Genomic DNA, 22,129 nt, shown 5'->3' with positions numbered 1-22,129 from the left:
GTAGGGAAACTTTTTAGGTGAGTGTTGGTCCATTGTGTGAGGTTTTTGAGGAATAACCCGGAGCCAAACGTCAGTGATGGAATCAATCAGGAGGTTGGCCGTTGTTCTATCGGCGACAGTGAGAGTGGAGTGCGGGAAAAATGGTCAACGATTTTGCTTTTCTTGTCATCTACCCTGGCAGTGTGCCTTCACGCAGAATAATAGGAGTTAGAGCCATTCTTCTTGTATGGAGGCAGAGAACGAGCGATATGGAGGGGGTGGTGGGGGTAGGTAAGAGGGAAGTGATTTCCATGCTAATGGGAATGTTCCCGGCAGGGCTTTCTGTCTGTGCCTATGTCTCTATGATGAATGCAGCCGTCGGACTGCCAGCGCGACGGGGGTCTCGCACCAAACCGTGAACTCGCAACTACTTCTCTCACGCACGACGAGGAAAAGAAAGTGAAGTGGGCGCTCGCATAGAACTGAAAGACGGACGCTAAGCTTCATTTGCATAAACTAGTGAATTCATGGCTTATTTCTTTGAAGTTTTGCCATCCGCGCTTCTGGACACTGGCCTGTGCATTGACGTCTTTTATTATTTAACATGGCATATATATATGATGGAGAGTAATTGGAGAGTGAAGTATTTGTAGAAACGGTGCTCTGGGCAAGGTCTATTTTAGATTATGGGCACGTTGAATCACAGGACGGATTTAGTTATACAGCACAGTGTGCCGTGCTCTTTGAGGGCATTGTTGATGGAGGTCAGCATACTGTGATCTAATTCCAGCAGTTCGTACTGAAGCATTGCAGCAAGGAGAGAGCGTTAGTCTAACCTGGGCAATTTAAATGCTCGTCAGATGACCTGAGGTGTCCTGGGAGAGCCAGACGCAGACTGACAATATACACCAGGAGGGAGGGTTTTGATATTAAAGTCATTTTGAGCTGAGGGTGTGGATATGTTTTGATTACTCCACAGCCCCAGTGGTCTTTGTGAGAGAAATAGAGTGAGAGTCCTCTGGAGGTATTAACACCCCGAAGCAAGCACACAACACTGATTTCACCACCTGTATTTCACCTCAGAAACAGTGCAGCCTTGACATAAACACAATCTCTGTCCCTTCTCCTTATCATTTTCTGTCCACTTTTCCCACCCGTTCTCTTTCTCAAGCAATATCGGTCACCATTCCCACTCTGTTTTCTCATTTTCTGTCATTTCTTCTCCTAAGAAACTTGTTTGCCATTTAGCAAAGTGTTAGGTCTGACAAGACTTTATGTGAATATTATTATGCCATTATCAAATGTTTGAAATGAACCAGGACTTTAACTTAGGAATTTTACTTTAAAAAAAAAAAAAAGATTTTTTTTTTTATGCATATTAATTATGTTGGGATCAGGAAGATTTTTTTTTACGTGTTTTGAAAGAAGTCTCCTATGTTCACCAAGTTTGCATTTATTTGATGAAATATACTGTACAGTACAGTAAAAAAAAAAAATAAAAAAATAACAGAACTGTTTTCTATTTTAATTAATTCGAATATGTATTTTATTCCTGTAATTGAATAAATCCGCTCTTTATTTGATTAAATGAATTGTCTTCAGTGTCACATGATTCTTCAGAAATCATTCTAATATGCTGATTCTCGGTGTTCAAAATGAATTAAAATTAATTTTTGCTTTTTTTTGTTGAAACCATGCAACATTTTATTTTCAGGATTCTTTAATGAATCGGAAGTTTAAACGAACAGCATTTATTTGAAATAGAAATCTTTTGTGGCATTGTAATGTCTTCATTGTCACTTTCGATCAATTTAATGTGTCCTTGCTGAATACAATTATGAATTTCCTTATTTTTTCTTAAAAAAAAAAAATGTACTGACCCCAAACCTTCAAACAATAGTTTATAGAAGCATTTTTTAATATTTGCATCTTGTAGCTATAAGCAAGAAACATGCGTGTATAGCTTAGCCTATGAGAACTAAATTGTGTTTTAGGGTTATAGCAGGCAAAGTTTAGACAGAGCCTCTCTCTTACACTGTGATTGTAGAGCCATCCAGTGTTAATTAAGGTAATCTAGACCAGTTTGGCCCAGTCTGGTGCATGCTGTGTAAATGGAGGTTTCAAGCCAAGTCATCCTAATTTAGTGCAGATTAAACTTCCTGGCAGAATGGCAGAAAATAGTGATGCAAATAATATTGGACGAGTTTGATAATAGAAATAATTCCAATAATTGACTTCTCTAATTAAGCTCCACATCCTTGAAGAGCGTAATTAAAATAGTAGTAGGTTATATTAGCCTCCCTTTACTCCTTTTTCATTTTCTTTGCCTGCTTATTTTTTGCTGTTTATTAATATTTCATCTAAAGTGCAACGCTTTCTGCTTCATTTGACGGCATAATCATTGCCCACAGACGCGTCTCCTGCCCTCTTTGTACCTCAACTTTCCCCATCCCTCCATCTCGTGCAACAGCATATATTCATGGTAGACAGATGCACATCCACACACAAGCGCTTGGCCTCACATTATCTCTCTCGTGTCCGTCTTCACCTTTTCTCGTTCTTTAGTTCACCTTGTCTGACTTCTCTTTCCTTCCCTTTAGCTTTTGCACCCCTGCGTTTTCAGTCCTTCCATTCTGAGGAGTGGGATAACTGCCCATCTCCCACGCATCTCTCTCTTTGAGTTCTCACTCACTGCCGCAACACCAGTTTCTTAATCTCTGCCTCTCGTTCTCACTTTCGGTGTTTAGTCTTTTGAGTTTTGATGTATTCATAAACAGTTAGCTAACTCCTCCTTTGCTGAATCCTTGCTGTGCTGAAACTATCCTTTTGGCACGAGTGAACAGTGTTAACCTGTTGAGCAGTACGGTCCCACATATGGGATTTTTATTTCCGTGCCCCTGGGAATACGGTCCCACATATGGGATTTAGAACGTTCTGTGACGTCACATAACTGCCAAATTCAAACTGCATTTTCGCGCTTTGGCTGATGCTGAGACGCCGCTGCACTTGTCATATAATCACAACTATCAAGTCAAGTCAAGTCAAGTCAAGTCTGCTTTGTCAATTCTTCCACATGTGAGAGGCACCAACGATCTTCTCAGCTGCTCTCACTATGCGCTGAAGTGTGTTGCGGCAGGATGCGTTGCAGGCACCATACCACACAGTGATGCAGCTCGTCAGAATGCTCTCGATGGTGCCTCTGTAGAAGGTGCACATGATGGGGGCCGGGGCTCTGGCTCTTCTTAGTATGATGCACTAATGCAAGAACTATGCAGTGTTCTTAACCACATAATGTTTATTTTAGGTTTCAGACATTTAAATACACATAAGTACTAGTAAAACAATACATTTAGAGTTCGTCAAATACACATGGATGTTTATGGAAGCAGCAATTCAAATATGATTTTCCGACGTGTTTTATTAATATCAGATACACATAGTGTAAGTAACTATAAAGTTCACTCTATTCTTCTCCCAGTTCACCGGCCACTTACTTGCATGTATTTCAGGAGACGTTATAGATCATGATTAAGATCATTTAGAACGGTTTTTAAACGACACAACACACTCATTTACACATATTTGTGAATCGGAATATCAGATAGTTGATGATATGGTAAGCAAGTTTATGAATATTTTGAATAAAAAAGGAAAAACTAAATAAAAGCGATCCATCTGTCATACAGTGTTATTGTGGCCGCGGTGTGTCACGTGACAAGCATGACACGTCGCCATGGAAACAATAAGGGGAAACGTTCTAAAATAATGGTCGCCTAAAAAAACTAACTCTGGGGGGACCGCTAGAATTTTTTTAACTCACCAGTGAAAGGGTTAACCATTCTTTCAATCCCATGATGCTGTGCGCCCATTCTTATGATGTGAGCTAAAGCACTTCTACAATTCATTAAAGGGGTCATATGATGCGATTTAAATTTTTCCTTTCTCTTTAGAGTGTTACAAGCTCTTGGTGCATAAAGAAGATCTGTAAAGTTGCAAAGACTAAAGTCTCAAATCCAAAGAGATATTTACATTTACATTTACATTTAGTCATTTAGCAGACGCTTTTATCCAAAGCGACTTACGATTGGGGGATACATAAAGCGATTCTTCTTAAAGAGGCAAAACACATTTCATTACACCAAATACACAAAATAATGTTCTTTTTAGCAACATCATATGACCCCTTTAAGCCTCACAGCACGACCTGGATGCAAATATCATGTAAAACACCCTGCATAATCATATCATCTTAGGGGGCTTTATTAATTGAATGCTATTTTGATGAACTACGCCTTATATTCTATTTTTCTCAGGTCTTCTTCCTCCTTCATAGGTTTACAGTATGACAGCTCTTTATTTCAAACATCAGAATGTATGGCAAATTTTGCATTTCTTTCCCACAGTTTACAGATTTCTTTTTAGATCTCTTGCATAATGCCCCTGTTTTTGCACTTTCCACAAAAAAAGCACCTTTTAAGAACAAATGTGTTGGAGTCTACACCTGTTTATCATGGTATATCCCCATGACTAATAAATTGGTTGCTTTTTTTGTTTTATAATTGGACTATGAGTTTGCCTGATTAGTATCAGAAACTTTTATTTTAACATACAGGCTGAAATTCACTACACGACTTTTGCCCAGATCTTTAGCCCAATTTACAGTCTGGACAAGTTGACTCTAGTTGCTGAAAGTCAAAGCCAGTCTGCAGATTTGAGCTGACAGATTTCATAGAATGATGTGTATGATGCTCACAGATTCCATCTAGATCAAAATATCCGATTTTAGAACACATATTGTTTTCATTTGCCACACATCTCCTAGAAACAAGGCATGTGTTTCTGTGTGAGTTTGTTGTGTTCGGAAAGACTTGAAAGTAGGGATATGCCGGTATCAAATTTTCATGTTGTGATTAATTGCTAATGCTTTTATCACGGTATACGGTATTATCACAATATTGTTATTATTATTATTATTATTATTATTATTATTATTATTATTATTATTATTATTTCTGCAGTTTAGCGCCATCTCCTGTCGGAGAGTGAAAGTGCGCTTTCATCCAGAGCATCTCACACATGTTCCGCCATGTGCTTCTCGTCCACGCTTGTTTACGTCAGAGTGCGCACGCGTCTTTCAGGCAGCATACAGCGGTGTTGTGCATTTTGACCAGTTGATGGGAAAAGTATTCTTAAAATGCATTCAAAATTCTGAATAATTTATAATATATAATTATTCACGGTATTTAGAAGTGCCCACGATAACAATATCGTGCATATTCATTGATATATCGCATTACCGAATACCAGCACAAGTCTACTTGAAAGTCTGGTAGAGTGTGATCCTTGGTCATTGAATGTATGATTCTCAGTTTTTCTTTTAACTATTTACAAAGTTGGCAAGTTTATGATGCCTAGTGTTTTAAAAATAAAGTAAATCTTTATTTTTATCAAAATGATATCAAAATGGTTGATATATTTTTTTTTAAGTGAACTTTGTTTGGCCAATTACCTTCATGAACATCTATATTTTGACGTCTAAATTAAATCTCTTTTTTACATGTTTTTCTTTTTTTTTTATCAAGTTCAAATAATTTTCTCAAATGTAATAATTTAAAATTATTTTCAAATAATTTTAGTAAATAGTATGCAAAAGAAGTATTATAATTATTTTTAAGTTCAAATAGTTGTTCAAATTGATTACTTTTAAAATTAATTATACTACATTAATTTAGTAAATATTGTGTAAAATATATTTAAAATATATATATTTTTTTTTTGAACAATATATTTATTACTTTTTTTAGTTTGCATATTACTGAGCAATCTTATTCACCTCATGAACAATTTTTATACCCAGATATGTAAAATTATCTGTTGAATCGAAGATAGAAGCATAATCTAGGTTATTTTTTCTCTCTGATTCATTAAGTAACATTATAGATGATTTGGAGTGATTAACTTTATATCCAGATATTTTTCCAAAAGTTTCAATGAGATCCAGGAGCGCTGGGACAGAGCTACTCAGATTTTTCAGGAACAAAATAATATCGTCTGCAAATAATGATAATTTATGTTCCAGATGACTCTCCTGGATTCCATAAATATCAGTATGTGCCCGTACCGCTATGGCGAATGGTTCTATTGCAAGGATAAAATAATAAAGGTGAAAGAGGACTCCCTTGTGGGCAACTCCTAGAGATACTAAAAGCTTTAGAGACCACATTATTGGTCAAAACTTCTGCAGTGAGCCCAGTACCTCTGGATATTAGCCCATTAATGTTGTCTTCAGCATCAGAAATACGTTGTTCAGCTTGTGCTATGCGCCCTGTGCATTCCTGTATCTCCTTTCTTACCTCCGTAATTGTTGTTTGCACACCATCGATTTTCTTATAAAGTCCACTTTTCAAGGACATTATGGCTTTCATAATATCCTGGTTGTTATTTCCACCCGAAGTTATTACTTCGTCATCTCCTTCGTCAGGGCCATCTTCTGCAGCCGCGATGGCATCGCTAATTTCTTCACCCTCGGAATATTCATCTTCGTTTCTTACCTTTTTCTTGTCTTTTTTGCCACCTTTGCGTGACATTTTAATTCCCTATTCTCTTATATTCGTGTTGTTTCACTTTAAACACAATTCTGGTTGGTATTGTAGGATTAATTGCAAACTAGCAGCAGAGCCAAAAAGTTGCGACCTCTTGGCACCTTGCCATAACCGGAAGTCCAATATTTATATTTTTAAAATAATTTTATTGCATTAATATTATTCGTGTGTTATTTACTATCTTTAAATTGTGTGATATATTTCTGCTTTACATCGGCCATTGGTTATACTATAGAACATAATCTGTTTATCACCGTTTTTGGTCCCTAATTGTTACTTTACGGCAGGATCCAGATAGTGTAATTCCAACATCAGCAGAGGCTAACTAGTCGATCCGCAGGGCAAGAGAAGGGTTACTTCATACCAACTCTCTCTCCACATCCTTCATTTTAAACCCTGCCTCAATAAGTGCCACAGTGATGGACGTCCTAAAAGGATGCAGATTTTATTGTATCTAATTTTCAACCAGCGCTTGAGCTTTAGCCAGCTAGACACTTTTTTAATGACTCTCCCATCTCAGAGGTCTCATTTCTACGGCAACATAAAGCCTCATCCACAGATAAGGCCTCTTATGTTCTCTTTTCCTTCTTATACTCTCTCTTATTTTCTTTTTCTTTTTGTCTCCCGACTGTTCTCTCTTATAGCATTGCCTTTGCATTTCTATTCGTGTCTGTTTATAATCGCTACATCTTTGAAGCAAACTGTTTTCCCCTCATTTACAAACAATGCAGCCCTCTCCATCTATTCATCCATCGAGAACTCTTTGTGCCATTTAAATGTGTTTCTTTTCAAAATCCATCTTTTGCTTGCCCACATGCAGTCTTGCCCACACTGAGTCTCACTTATCTCGCTTGGTGGACCTGAGGTAATTGTGCTCCATATTATTTACTGAGCTGAACCTGTATTCATCCACAGACCTGCTAATTAACTCCATCTGCCTATCATTGAAAAGCTCTAAATACTCTGCTCTTAATCTCCCATTGGGCGCTGACTCATACCGGCCAATCCCTGCTCCTTCCCTGGGAAGCCCAGCCCCATTAGAGTGGCTTTTAATGAATTAAAAGAATAAAACAAGCAGGCTCTCTCATAGCAGAGGTGAGGCTTGAGAGCAAAGGTGGTGCTTTAAAGGGAGTCCGTGCAGGCGCTGTGGTACCACTTCGTTTGTCCCTTCTGAACACAATTACAGTGACCCAGTGGGGAGTGCTATATCTCTAAGTCACAGAACATTGATCTTGTCCCTTCATGCTGTTTGATTGGCCGGCTAAAGCTGCTTTGGAAAAAGATGATCATCCGTTCGCTTTCTTGCTCCTCTTCAGTCCTGATTCGTGATTTATGAGGTGTCGGGAGGCTGTCATTGTGCGTGTGCATGTTTGAAGTGAGTTTGCTCAGTCTTAAGTCCTGGAAAATGACAAATGATTTTGTGGCTAGCTGTAGGGGAAGATAGCTGCAGATCAGAAGCATCATGTCCTTTCAAACTGTAACTAAAAGATACAAATGGATACACCATTATGTTGCATGATTATTGTATCTAAAATAACATGCTTGTCTAAAAGGATGTGGAAGAAATCAACTATTTACATGTCAGTCCAATCGAGTCACAAGACTTTTCTCTGAACGAATTGTTCAGTCACATGACTTGTTAAAGCTAAGTCAGAAATGTATTTGTTAAATGTTTTTCTTTTGCATGTACTTCACTGTGAAAATTGAAAATAATAATAATAATATAATTCAAAATGTCCATCTTAACCCTGCATATATGTTTTATAATATTAATTTTGAAAAGGCAAAATTAATTTTTTTATGCAAAAATTAAGTTGTAAAAAACTTAAACACTTAAAAAAAGTGGCTAATTTTGGCTAATCTTAATTTAAAAGTGGCTAATTTTGTACTATATACACGTTTTGTATTATACAGAAATTAATGCTTTTATTTAATGTTTTAATGTTTTTATTTAGCAAGGGAGCATTAAATTGATCAAAAGTAACAGTAAGGACTTTTACATTGTTACAAAGAATTGTATTTCAAATCATTGCAATCCTTTTGAACTTTCTATTCATCAAATTATCCTAAAATCTATTATAGTTTCTACAAAAGTATTAAGCATCACAGCTGTTTTCAACATTGATAATAAGACATGCTTCTTAAACACCAAATCAGCATATAAAATGATTTCTGAAGAATGATGTGACACTGAAGAATTGAGTCATTTCTGCTGAAAATGGAATAAATAAAAATTTAGATTAAAAATATGGCATATAACAATAAAAAACATTTTAAAAGTAACTTTTTTAACTGTTGAATATATACAAGTTTGAAAAAAATAACTCTTTTCGGTTTTTAATATATTTTAAAATGTAATTTATTCCTGTCCAGTGGGCATCTCGTCTTTTACTGAAGTGCGTGACCTTGAGCATGCTGTAATGTGTGTGTCTGTGTTTGACTTCCTGTTGTGCCAAATCCTTAAATCCAAATGCAAACAACTCTCCATCAATTTTGCCTCAAGTGCGCCGAATCACAAGCGACATCTAAGTGGAAGTGCGTGCATTTGCTTGACAGAAGTGACAGAGCGTTTTAAAGTCCGAGCAATGACACGGTGGCCACTCTGAAGTTGAATCCTCAAACACTTGTTGTGCTAGAGACTTTTTCCCCATCAGCCATGCACTGCTCCCTCATCAAAGAACAGCAGGACATCAACTACATGCCAGTCTGCACTGAAATTCAAAGTCTTTCAGATGCAGAACTAATGCACACTACTGAGGGAGTGATTTGAATGGCTGGTGTTATATTTCTGCAAATTTGGGTGCAGTTTGTTGATATAGGGAGATGGTGATGAGCTTTGACTTTCATCTCAGGCTGTTGTTTTGTTGTCACAGATTCAAGGTGTCAAATGGAGATGTACTGTGTAATGTCCCTGGTTGTGACGTGTTGAACAAATGTTCACTATCAACTCTGATAGAAGCAGATATGCTTTGGACTATTACTCTTTATCCTTCCTCCTTGACTTTTCTTAGTTTATAAATGTCACGATAAAATCCTACTATTGTTTACTAATATGTTCTGCCTTTGCGTTTGAAATGTTGCTCTTTTGTCTGCGGCAATGTGAACTAGTTTTTGTCTTATATAAAAAAAGTATTTTTTTACATTTACTCAATTTTTGTCATGTTGTATTCATTGATTTTACTGTGCCTAAACTGGCATCTAATTTTAGGTGATGAAATTAACATTTTAGTTGACAATAAATTGAAAAATTAAGCCAAATATATGTAATTTTATATATAAAATTATTGTTAAAATGAATTGAATAAAAATTTAAATGAATAAAAAAAAAAAAGAATGACAGTGAAAACTGACCTTGTTGTAAAAACTGGAGCTCCAAAAAAACTTTACACATTTTGACTTTCATGTAACTTAGTTCAAGTTCACTAGTTCAAGCACTTGTGTCATTTTGTGTAGATGCAAGTTGTAATTTTACATTTCTATTGTGTATGTATCTGATTAATTGCATGCGTTTGGATTAGTAAGTTTTAGTTTGTTAGTGAAACAATATCTTGCAGTGTTATTCTTTCCTGCCATATTTTTGTTAACAGCATGTTTAACAGTAAATTACTTAATTATCATCATGATTCGCATTTGAAAAATCTTCGCCAAGAACCAACAAGATTAACAATGAATGCCAATCAATAGCCAAAGTCAAAAAGAGAAACTCGTAGTTGATAAAACATGAATTATGAGATGCTTCAGTTTAAAGCTTTTAGAAAATCTAATTGATATGATGTATGAGGATGCTAAATGGTTGATTTTCTTTCTCCATATCTCTCTTCCCATCCGGTCTTTTTGTCCAAATCTTTTTCCTTTCTCAGGTTCCTGGCTATTCTCTGTGTCAGAGTTGGCGCTGCCAGGGGCAGAGGTGGGTCGGATCTCAGCAACAGATGCCGACTTGGGAGACAATGCCAAGCTAGAGTACACCATCCTGGACGGAGAGTCAGGGGACACCTTTAACATCACTGGAGCCAACCAAGAGGCCGTGATCATTCTGAACAAGGTGGGAAGAACGTTAACAGAACATATGGGGAAAGGCAACCCTGCTGAAAAGTCAGCATGAATTTTATTCGGTGTTGGTTTGTGTACCTCAAATGAGCAGATATGTTTTTTAAAAGCACATTTTGGACTCTTTTTGAGGCAACATCTCAACATTCCCATAGAAAATATGTGGACAGAAACTCGACTGCTGGCTGTCAGCTAAATATGGCTGCAGTAGTGAAGGTTGTCGAACAGCATTTCTGTTTGAAGCAGGCTGACCGAGAAAGTCTTGCTGGCTAAGCTAGTTAAGAATTCTGGTGGGAATGGCAGCACAATAGTGGTGACCGGCATCCAAAACACAATGCATGCTGGTAACCATCTACACTGGTCTTTTCAGCAGGGAAAAGTGTGTATGTGTGTGTGGGCATGGGTTTATAGAAGGTGGGAAGAGATCAGAAGACGCCTCATAGAGCAGATGATGTTTCTGGTGTAGGAGGGGCAGGTTACTCATTCTGCCAGGTGTCGTGAGGAGATCTGCTCCAGTGGAAGAAAAAAAACCTCCACAAAAGGCCAAAAACGAGTGTCTGTGCTGTATAGGCGATGTGAGTCAATGTTGAATCAGCCCCATCAAAGTCTGTGCAGCCTCTCGCACTCGTGTGCGTGCGAGACGCTAATCAGACAGGCTGCGAGAGAAAAGAGCGTGATTTATGCTGGCACACCGTGTGGTGCATGCCACACGCAGAGGTCCCATGAGACAGCACTCATCTCTGAGAGCCCGTTTCTTCACTGATAAAGATTCTGACTGTCATTGTTTGCCTGAGGGCATCTTCACATCACCAGAAACAGCACATGATGCATTTATAAATTAAAGGAATAGTTCGCTCGAATTTAAATTCTGTCATTGTTTACTCACCATCATGTCATGTTGTCATACAGTGACAGTTCATAGTCACCAGGGGTTGTCAAGCTCCAAACAGGACAAAAAAACACCATAAAAAAGTTGCCCACAGGACTCATGCATTATATTCCAAAACTTCTAAAATTGTATGTTGTGTGAGGAACAGAACAAAATGTAAGCCATTTGACTGATAATCTTGGTGCCAGACTCTATATATATAAGCCTGTGCTGATTGTGAGGTTAAACACTTGTGAGTTGGATTATTTATAAGAAAGCTGTCACTCCTTGTCGGTCCATTTCTAGCATGCGGCTTCCTCCTCCTACACAAATAGTCCAAACAGGTCATTGCTTATGCAAAAACACTATTTCTTTCACCTTAATGCATTCTAACAAGTATACATACATATATACAGATACTTTAACAGGTATACATAAATTTTATTCATTGCATAAAAAAATATTTTATGGCGTTTTTTTATCTTAACATTTCACGCTGATCATAGTTAACCCAGGGTTAACAATAATCCTTTGTTTTCATAAACTGGCATTTTACACTGAGTAAAGGATGACAGAATCTTTATTCCTGTGTAAACTGTCCCTGTAATGGAATCATCAGAATCATTTTATATAGAATAATCTCAACTAATCAGGTTTTGAGGTGATGCTCCATGAGATGACGACATTCGTTTTGAACTTCATGTTGCCCGTTATAGTTAAAAGGCTTGAAGCCCCATTTCTGAGCTGCTGGGAAGCCAGCTGATTGTGTGTGTGCTCTGCTCAGATCTGGATCTGTGATCAGACACTGGGAAAAGCGGGCACAGTTTTATTGATGCCAATCCAGCTTCCTGCACTCATTTGTGTGTGTGTCACAGCGACTGTACTGGGCCCCTGCGATCATGCAAGTTTGTTTGAATGTGTGTGTGTGTCAATAAATAAGGGGGTTTGTCGCTGTGACAGGCCTGGCAGGTGTGGGGAAGTCAGTTTTAAAAAAAGCTTTGGCTGCAGGTGAGCCTGGGAGGGATTTTAGGCCAGGGATGTATTACTGTGATAAGGGAAAACTGGAAAGGGGAAACAGACAGAAAGGAGCAGGGAGATTAAACGAGTGGCCAGAGAGAGGAGACAGTATATAGAGAGATACAGAGACGTGGAAGTAAGACATACACTAGGAGAGACCATATAAAAGATAAAAACATTAAGTTAAGGGAAAACGAGAGAAAGAAACCGTAAGAAAGAAAATATCAATTCGCAGTGCTGCTCTATCAGGCATACTGAAGATGTTACACAGTCTTACACATTCAGTTATTTGATCGGACGGTTAATTTTCTTTTAAAGGTGTACATACAGTAACTGACCGAATTTAAAGGCTGTGTCTATTTAAACAAAGTGCAAATCGACCTTTTTTACATTTCCAGCTTTGGGACACGGAACTACAGTATAACAGGTTTAACTGGACAGAACATAGCAAATATCTATCTATCTATCTATCTATCTATCTATCTATCTATCTATCGGGAACCAAACAAAATTGGAGCCCACTGACTTGGACTAGAAACACTGCGGCATTTCTCAAAATATTTTCTTTATGTTCCACAGAAGAAAGAAAGTGTGAGCAAATTATGACAGAATATTTTTTTAAGTCTTGTGAGCAATGATTAAGTATTATAAAGTATTAATCTGAGAAAGAAAGTGGAAGAGTATAGAAAGGAAAGAGGGAACGCTTTAGTCGTCTAATGCTTAGTGAAGGAGGAAATGAAAAGGGGGAATTATGGGTAAACAAATGAACTCCTCCCATGTCTCTCCTTGAATTCCTACTTCATCCTCCACTGCACTGATGCTTTATTCTCCCAATCATATTTTCTAAAATTGCTCCTGTGTTACGGTTCTCTCTAATATTCCTGTCAAAGCCACACCGAGACGGTTCCATTGTCTGTCAGGATTCTGGCCAGGACTCCTGACTGTGCTGTAAGACACAATGATGGAGAAGAAGATCAAGACAAAGACAGAGAAAGAGAACAATATATAAAGATATGCAGGTGGGAGTATCTGAAGACAAAGATTGAAGAGGTTTAAAGGGATTTAGCCAGAGAACCCACGCGCAACTAATAGAAAACATGAAAGATACCACTCTAATAGAATTAGAATAAACAAAGCGTAAAATTAGCACTAAGCTCCCCTTTGGTTTCCGGCCCATTAAACAAATATAAAAACGCTGAACATTATTTGTCGTGTTTGTGTTTGTTTACAGGACCCCGCTCTAGTTTGGCCACCTGCCTATGTCATTCAGAACAGCTGATCATCATGCCTGCCTCTTGTTTATTTCGCTCCGTATCAGAAAGACTGAAGTTGAAGGTTTCTTTGAGACAGAAAGGGAGAGTGAAAGATATGAAAAGAAAAGAAAGCATTACAGAAAGTGGAAGAGCTCGCCCCAGGGAGGAAAGTGTTTCCAATAGGAGCAATTTCTGTCATCACAATGCCCGCCATGACCTCTCAGGAACCCACAGAGTTTAGAGCATGGTCGCTTTTTGCTTAGAGGAGACACTGGCAAACATTCAAATACATACAAACAACCTTATATAATACATCTGTTGAAAAGACTGATGACTATATGTAGCATATCTGTTTAAGACATGGCAGCATGGACACTTAAAGCCATAGTTTAACCCCAAATTTAAGTTCTGTCGTCATTTATTTACCCTCACATTGTTCATGTCAAACCAATGACTTTCTTTTGTGCATAATACATCAAGATATTTTGTTGAATATCTAAGTTGCTCTTTTTTAACAAAAATGAATGAGCACTGGGATCACTGTGCTCTAAAGATTTCAAAAATATATAAATAAAGTGGTCACTGAATTCTTAAAATTATTCTTAAGTTGTATTTTTAACTGTACTAACTGAAGTTTGAATGAATAGTTTTCAAAAATGAAAATTTGCTGAAAAGGTACTCACCTTCAATTCATTCAAGATGTGAAATAATTTGTTTCAGATTTGGAGAAATTTAGCATTACATCACTTGCTCAGCAATGGATCCCCTGCAGTGAATGGGTGCCGTCAGAATGAGAGTCCAAACAGCTGATAAAGTATCACGTTAATCCACACGACTCCAGTCCATCAATTAATGTCTTGTGAAGTGAAAAGCCATATGTTTGTAAGAAATAAATCCATCATTAAGGCATTTTAACTTAAAACCATCGCTTCAGGCCAAAATCCCAGTTCATAACCTGTAATAATAATTCCTGCAGTAAAATAGTCCATCCCCTGTTGTCCGCAAAATCCATCAACATATTTGTGTAGGACTGTTTCGAACTGTTTTCTCTTGTAAATGGTGCTTGATCTGTACAAATTTCTCCTTACTGGAGAAAGCAGTATTATGGACAGATGTCTTGTATTTTAGCCAAACGCAGCAGTTAAAAAAAAGTCTTGATCTGTTTGTTTAATGCAAACACAAAGCTGGATTATTGTGATGTTTCTATCAGCTGTTTCAACTCTCATTCTGACGGCACCCATTCATCAGGATCCATTGGTGAGCAAGGGATGTAATGGTAAATGTCTCCAAATCTGTCCTGATGAAGAAACAAACTCATCTCCATCTTGGATGACCTGAAGGTAAGTATATGTCCGGCAATTTTCCTTTTTTAGGTCAGCTATTCCTTTAAGTGCTAAAAAGTTTAAGCTTTCCTGTAGCTCAAACAATATAGAATTCCCAGGGAAAGAAACAAATGATTAAAAAAAAGTGTACCTTGAATGCAATATAAATCGCTTTTATAAATGTAAATGTAATTAAAAAAAATATGTAAATAGCTTCATAGCTATCAAATCTCTTTTGCACTTTTTTTGGCTTTTCAAAATGCATTTTACCAGGTTTGACGTTAGTGATTATTCTTGCTTGATGTGCAGACATGAATGATTTTATATGTACTATTTTGACAGTACTTTGTTTGGACCTAGAGAGTCCAAGTCTCTGTTCATATTTGTATAGAAAAAACAGCTTGGATATCTGCAAAATATCTTCATTTGCATTCAGAATTTACAAAGAAGGAAATAAGCATTTGGAACAACATCCATATTCCTTTAGCTTAACCAGCAAGATCAACCAGCTCAAACTAGCATGAAAACTGGTGTAAGCTGATAATTTTTTTGACAACCCTTTCTTTCTTTCACACATACGGACTACCCTCTTTTACACATGACCTTTGCACACTCTGTGTTAATATAATTGATATATATGTATAATTACAAACCGTGTGATGACAAAAAAAGGAGCACATTCTAAAAATGAAAGGTACTGAAGAAAGAAGCATTTTGCAGATAAGAAGAAGAGACCTTTGATGTGCAGATAAAGAGGACAAAGCCTAAGGCTGAGTGTGAATGGGTCAGTCAGGGCCCTTTTTGGTAAGCTAGGTCATGCCTGCCTGTCTGAGAAGAAACTGTTTCCATGTAAAGCTGCACTGCGACCTCTCTCCCTCCCTCACTCACTCATTTCATCTCCGCGGCGTGCAGGCGGCGCTGGGTTTCTCTCTGTAGAGTCTCCCTTACTCCTTCTCTCTCCCCTGAGGGATGTTAGTTATGTGCTGCGGTCATTTCTGCGCTTTAAAAACCTAGGGTGGACTGGCGCTTTAGAAATTAATTGATTCTCAAACAGTGCAAAAACTCTTTGTCCTTGAGGGAAAAAAATGCCTTGAGCTGAGGATTAAGGAAAGGAACCTACAGTGTAAATCAGGTTTCATTTTTGGGAGGTGCTAGCCTACTATATGTGTCTGAATATGAGTTTAGTGAGTACTTAAAGGTTAGTTCTCAATTATTCAGTCATCATTTATTCACCTTTAAGTTGTTCCAAACCCCATTTGACTTTCTTTTCTTCTGTGGAACACAAAAGGAGAAATTGAGTAATTTACCGGCCACTCTTTTGCATGCAATTACGATCAATGGAAGATTTATAACTTAAAAAAATGACACCGATCAGCATAAATGTAGTCCATACCATTTGTGTGCTATATTTAAAGACTATGCTTAATGAATTATGCACTCTTAATCTTCCTCTACAAGAGATCATTGAGTCAAGTGTGTTGAACTGGAGAATATGTTTTGTGCACTGGATCAACCGATTCCTTTAAAGGGGTCATATGATGCGATTTAAATGTTTCCTTTCTCCGATCACAAATGCAGACATGGTTTTATGTTTACGTGGCGCGATGCAACGCAACGCGTAAAAAGGCAGTATAAGTCATTATAATCCGTAATTATGTCCCCACTGGATGCAACAAATGCCTCGTTTATAATGGGTTTTAATGTTTTTGGCTCGTCGCTCCGGCCGGGACTCGGCATCACAGTAGGGTAAGGGGCGTAACATTTCCGTCACACGCTTGAGGTATCGGCCAATCACAATGCACTGGATAGCTGGCCAATCAGGGCATACCTCGCTTTTCAGACCGATGAGCTTTGTAAAAATCGACGCGTTTCAGAAAGGCGGGGCATAGAGGAGAAACAATAATGTACAGTATGTGGAAAATAATGTGTTTATGCGGTTTAAGGTTAAAAAAACACATTTCATTACACCAAATACACAAAATAATGTTCTTTTTAGCAACATCATATGACCCCTTTAAAAGATCCGATTCGAAAGTGTCACACCTGACATTTATTTTAGTGAATGACTTTCTCACATAATGTTACCGAATGGCTTCAGAAAAGTTAAAATAAGCTGTATAGAGCACTTTTATTCATACTTTAAAGGTGCGATTTTGTCATTTGGGGCTTGACAGCCTGGGTCGCATTCACTATCATTACATAACATTCACTTTCATTACAGTGCCCAAGGCATTCTTCAGAAATTACATTTTGTGTATTCTACGGAAGAAAGTAAGTCATGCAGTTGGGAGCAATGTGAGGGTGAGTAAATGATGACAGAATTGTAATCTTCGGTGAACTATTCGTTTAATATTTTGTCCCCACGCTGGCATTACACATCATTATTCACTGTTCTTAGACTAATCAACACAAAGTGAATTTTCAGAGGCATAATTATCCAGACAGAACGGCTTGTGTGGGCTGGTGGGTGGCATGCTGCTCTGATTAAGCGTATGCAGATTGCTGGAAGTCTGTGTTTATGTGTTTGCGTTTGTGTGTGTGTGTGTGTGTGTTTGTGTGTGTGTGTATGAGAGAGAGAGAGAGAGAGAGAGAGAGAGCTGCATTACACAGGGCTATGATGGAAGAGGTCTGTGTACATTTGAATATTTAATATGCCGGCAATAGATCCACATCTGTGATCTCTTGTGGCAGTGTTGTACAACCAACTGTCCTTAAACTGACTGATGCTAAAGTAGCATTAAACACCTTTTTGTAACGGTAGTTCTATAGGCCTATACAGCTTTCCAACAGTGCCACCTAATGGTGCAACAATCTATAGGTTTGAGCTGAGTGATTACTTTTGCAACTAAATAGGATGCTATGAATTAAGCATAGGCCGTGGACATGAATTTCCTCCTGTAAATATCTGTGATGCAGAATTGAAGATGAAGGTTCAAATCTTGCATTATATTTACATTTATGCAGTGCATGCATCATTTAGGCTAAATTTGTATCCACGTGTGTTCCCTGAGAATCAGACTCATGACCTTGCTGTTGTTTTGTGTCATCCTCCGCCAGCTGAGTTTTAGAAACAGCTGTGGATGCAGTAAATCTCTCTTCCCTTAGTTATTTCCATATATACTCACCTTAACCATGTAGCTAATCCATGGCCATTAACCTGTGGTGCTGTTTGTTTTCTGTTTTCTCTCTGAGAGGAGAGACTGCGTTAATCTTCTCTGAGACAAAGTGATTGAGGGAGCAATGAAGGACTGTGGGAAGAATTATAATAAATAATTGGAGGGATGGATTTTTTGAACCAGTATTGATGTCAAAGTGGAATATTGAATCAAACCTGGTTTTTGGACTTGAAGATGTAGGCTTGTAAGCTTTAAGTTTGCAAGGAATGAAGGGGAGACCGAGGAGGGAGCGCAGGGAAGCAGTACGTTGTTAGAATGTAGTGTGTGTGAATTGCTTCAAAGGATAATCTGGGTTTAATGTCCCAGAGTCGAATTAAAACACAAGGGAGAGAGAGACAGAGAGAGAGAGAGCGGCTGTGAATCAGGTGTCGTGTCAGGAAGACAACCTGATTCAAGACTGCCTGTCACCTTTGAATGAATGCATTTGTGCACGTAGACAAAAGACATGCTGCGGACAAATCAGAGGATTTTGAGCACAGAGCCAACATGTTTGTGCACACAAAGAGAAACCGGGCAAAATCAGAAATTCACAAAGAGAGTAGATCCAAATACCCACACATATGGGCAAACCATGAATTTGTGACTGCATTCGTGAGAATTTCTTTGTATGGAGACAGACAGTAATGCTATTGGTATTTTGAGCTTTTTTGCCCTCTCTTCAGTATTATTCATTTAACCTAGAGCTGTGATTTAATTTACACTTTTTAATTTTGATTATTTTTTGCGTTTTAGTGCATTGGGAATGAGAAAGATGTATTTTAAATAAAATTATTATTATTATTGCTATTATCCCTCATTAAATATTTCTTGGTGGGATGCAGTGGGTTAAGTTTAAATATTAAATTCATTTTATTCTATTTACAGCCATAGATTTGTCTTCAGGTTTATATTGTCATGGTACTTTGGGGTCAGATTTTTTATTTTAATTTTTTTAAAGAAATGATTTTTATTCAGCAAGAGTTCAATAAATTGTTTAAACGTGACTGAAGAAATTTATAAGTTACAAAAGATTTCTGTTTCAAATAAATTAACCAAAGAATCCCGGGGGGAAATATATGACGGTTTTTCCTCAAAAATATTAAGCAGCACAACTGTTTTTAACACTAATAATAGTAATAAATGTTTCTTGAGCACCAAATCAGCATATTAGAAAGATTTCTGAAGGATCATGTGAAACTCAAGAATGGCTGCTGAAAAATCAGCTTTGCCATCACATAAATTTCATATAAAAATAAAATAAACAAATTGTAATATTTCACAATATTACCGCTTTTACTATATTTTTGATCAAATAAAGGCAGTCAGCATAAAAGACAACAATAATAATAATAATAATAAAAACATCTCACCGACCCCAAACTTTTTAATGGTAGTGTACATATTTTAATGAAAAGTTAGATGATCTGCCATATGGCGTTATGGAATATAGCGTAATTTAGTATAGCCAAATAGTGGACCCTATAGAGAGCCTAATTAATTTTCCATAATTGCTATTCCACTGGAGAGCCATTTAACAGAGAAACTGGAGAGTGAAACAGGAGAGAGAGGAGGAGGAATTTCCTGATTCTTCTAAAAAAAAAGAAAATCAGTTTCCTAGCTAGACCAGCATGAAACTAGCATAAACCAGCCTGTGAATTTAATTCAGGCTGGTCTTTTCTGCCAGGTTTATTATAAACAGGCGTAAGAGAGAGATGAGTGTGTATTCTAGATGTCAGTATCAGACCGCTGCTCACTAGGAGGGGCGTAGAGCGTGTGATGGCGTGATGAGAGAGGGAGGGAGAGAGAGTGAGTGATTGAGTATGTGAGAGAGGAAGGGATGGGGTGATGAGTGTGTGCTCACAGTGTAAGTGACATCTCTCCTCCTCAGACAGATTGTCTCTCTCTGCCACTAATGGGATCCTGTTAGGAATCTTTTCTCTCCATTTATCCCTCTTCCTCTCTCTTGGCTTGACTCCCTGTCCCTTTTTATTGGTATCTTCCTCTTTTTCTCACCTTCATTTCTGTTCTTTTCGTGTTCCTTTCAGGTTTATATTTCAGTTGTCTTCAACTGTCCCCTACCCACTGATTTGATTGAGTCATTTTAATCTTTCTTTCTTGTTGCAGCTTATAAGTTCATAGCAGAGTGTTTATTGGTCTATGTGAGCTTGTATACTACTATCGTTTGTAATTCATTCCTGTGATGGCAAAGCCGAATTTTCAGCAGCCATTACTCCAGTCTTCAGTATCACATGATCTTTCAAAAATCATTTTAAAATGCTGATTAGGTGCTCAAGAGACATATTGTTATCAATATTAAAAAATAATTGTGCTGTTTAATAATTTTTGTGGAGACCCTACTGTATCATATTTGATTTGTATTTTCATTTTTTTTCTCCTCGATTAGGAGTGCTATAAGAGCCAAACAAAGCCTAATGTATTAAATATGATACTCATCAAAAACATAGCAACTTTTTTTTTTTTTTTTTAGATTTTGCCTAAAGTTTTAAGAAACTGTTTCATTTAAAAAATGTCTTTCTGTCTTTTTCTGTCTTACAAATAAAATTATGTTGTCATATATTAACCCTCATGTAACTTGGGACCTGTTTGACTTTCTTTTTTCTGCTAATTCTTTGGACACTTCAGTGACCTACAATCGAGTTAATCAGCTCTATGAATGACTTCTTGAGGTCTCTTGACCACAATCTAAGATCATTGCCTGTAGTTTTGAGACCCAGGCCAAGATACCAAGTGATGAATCCCAGACCATGTTTATGAGAGTCCTTAAGACGAAGAGTCCAACTCTGATGTGATCTCTGTGAAAGTGGCAGAGATTTGTAGTGACCACAGTGACCTGATGTCCTCCAGTCAGCACAGTTTAATTCATTTCAGAATTCACTCATTTCAGTCTGTCCTTCGGCTTGTCAGAGGAAACCGATGTGTGCCCCACTGACTCCTTCCAACCTCCACGTGGTCTTGCATTAGGGAGAGAGAGGGCGAGTGTGTATGAATGTGTGTGTGTGTGTGTGTGTGTGTGTGTGTGTGTGTGTGTAGATAAATGAAGTAACAAAAGTGACCGTCGTAATGAGCCAGTCATTTCTGACTTCCTTGAGCCCCAGTCCAGCTACTCTTGCCAAAACCAGCCCATTACTCATTCCTGGTGTGCCAGCTTCACACACAACCCTCCCAGTGCCAGATCCAGATCCCATGACTCGTCACAATACAATAAATTCTGGGCCCTGATCCTGCCATTATCATGGCCAACCTCATCAGAGAACGTGATTGCATTTGAGGAGACTCTGATAATAATAATTAAAAAAACAGTAATTAAAGTCTGTCAGAATGTGCTATTCTTGGAATACCATATAGTGGCTTGTAGTTCAAATTAAAAGCAAAATCATTGTCGGCAGGGATGGAGTGTGAGGTTGACGCCCTGGGCATGGATTATTGCAGAAAGCAGCTCAACAAAACTAGCTTGTGGTATAGACAGCTTCATTGATTATAGTCAGAGCGATCCACTTTAATTTACTGCTCACTTCACGTTTAAACTGGATGTCAAAGATCCATCGGCACCACATTTTCCACTCGCATAGCAAACTGGCTTATTTATTATCCCATCAGTTTCTATCCACTGTAATTTTACAGCCTTTTCAGGTCATGCAATTGTTGGAGCATATATTGCAAACACAAGCAACAACATCACCAAAAACATATAACGATTTGATTAGGTATTATCATAGCAGATGGGTTTCTTTCTTGCTTCGCTCCAAGAACAGTCTATCATGTCATTAAGTTCTATCACCCTTTTGCATCTTATAGAAAGTAAATCGATTTTATTTTTTTATTTTCCTGTACATAGATTCTATAGGTTGTGGTTGTGGTATGAGCT

The 22,129-nt window shown here is 37.7% G+C and overlaps 1 protein-coding gene across 1 annotated transcript in view; it reads left to right on the top strand.

The window, feature by feature from the left end:
- The window catches only part of LOC107694638 (uncharacterized), a 153,725-nt gene that overhangs the window by 115,884 nt on the left and 15,712 nt on the right, over positions 1–22,129 (top strand). Inside the window, exon 6 of the mRNA XM_016494321.1 lies at positions 10,442–10,623. Within this exon, the coding sequence (XP_016349807.1) occupies positions 10,442–10,623 (182 nt within the window). The remainder of the gene's footprint in view (positions 1–10,441; positions 10,624–22,129) is intronic.

The sequence above is a fragment of the Sinocyclocheilus anshuiensis genome, unplaced genomic scaffold (assembly GCF_001515605.1).
Source record: "Sinocyclocheilus anshuiensis isolate Anshui unplaced genomic scaffold, SAMN03320099.WGS_v1.1 scaffold1638, whole genome shotgun sequence".
NCBI classification, from domain to species: domain Eukaryota; kingdom Metazoa; phylum Chordata; class Actinopteri; order Cypriniformes; family Cyprinidae; genus Sinocyclocheilus; species Sinocyclocheilus anshuiensis.
The sequence above is the reverse complement of the archived record's forward strand: the minus strand, read 5'-3'. Positions and strand labels throughout refer to the sequence as shown.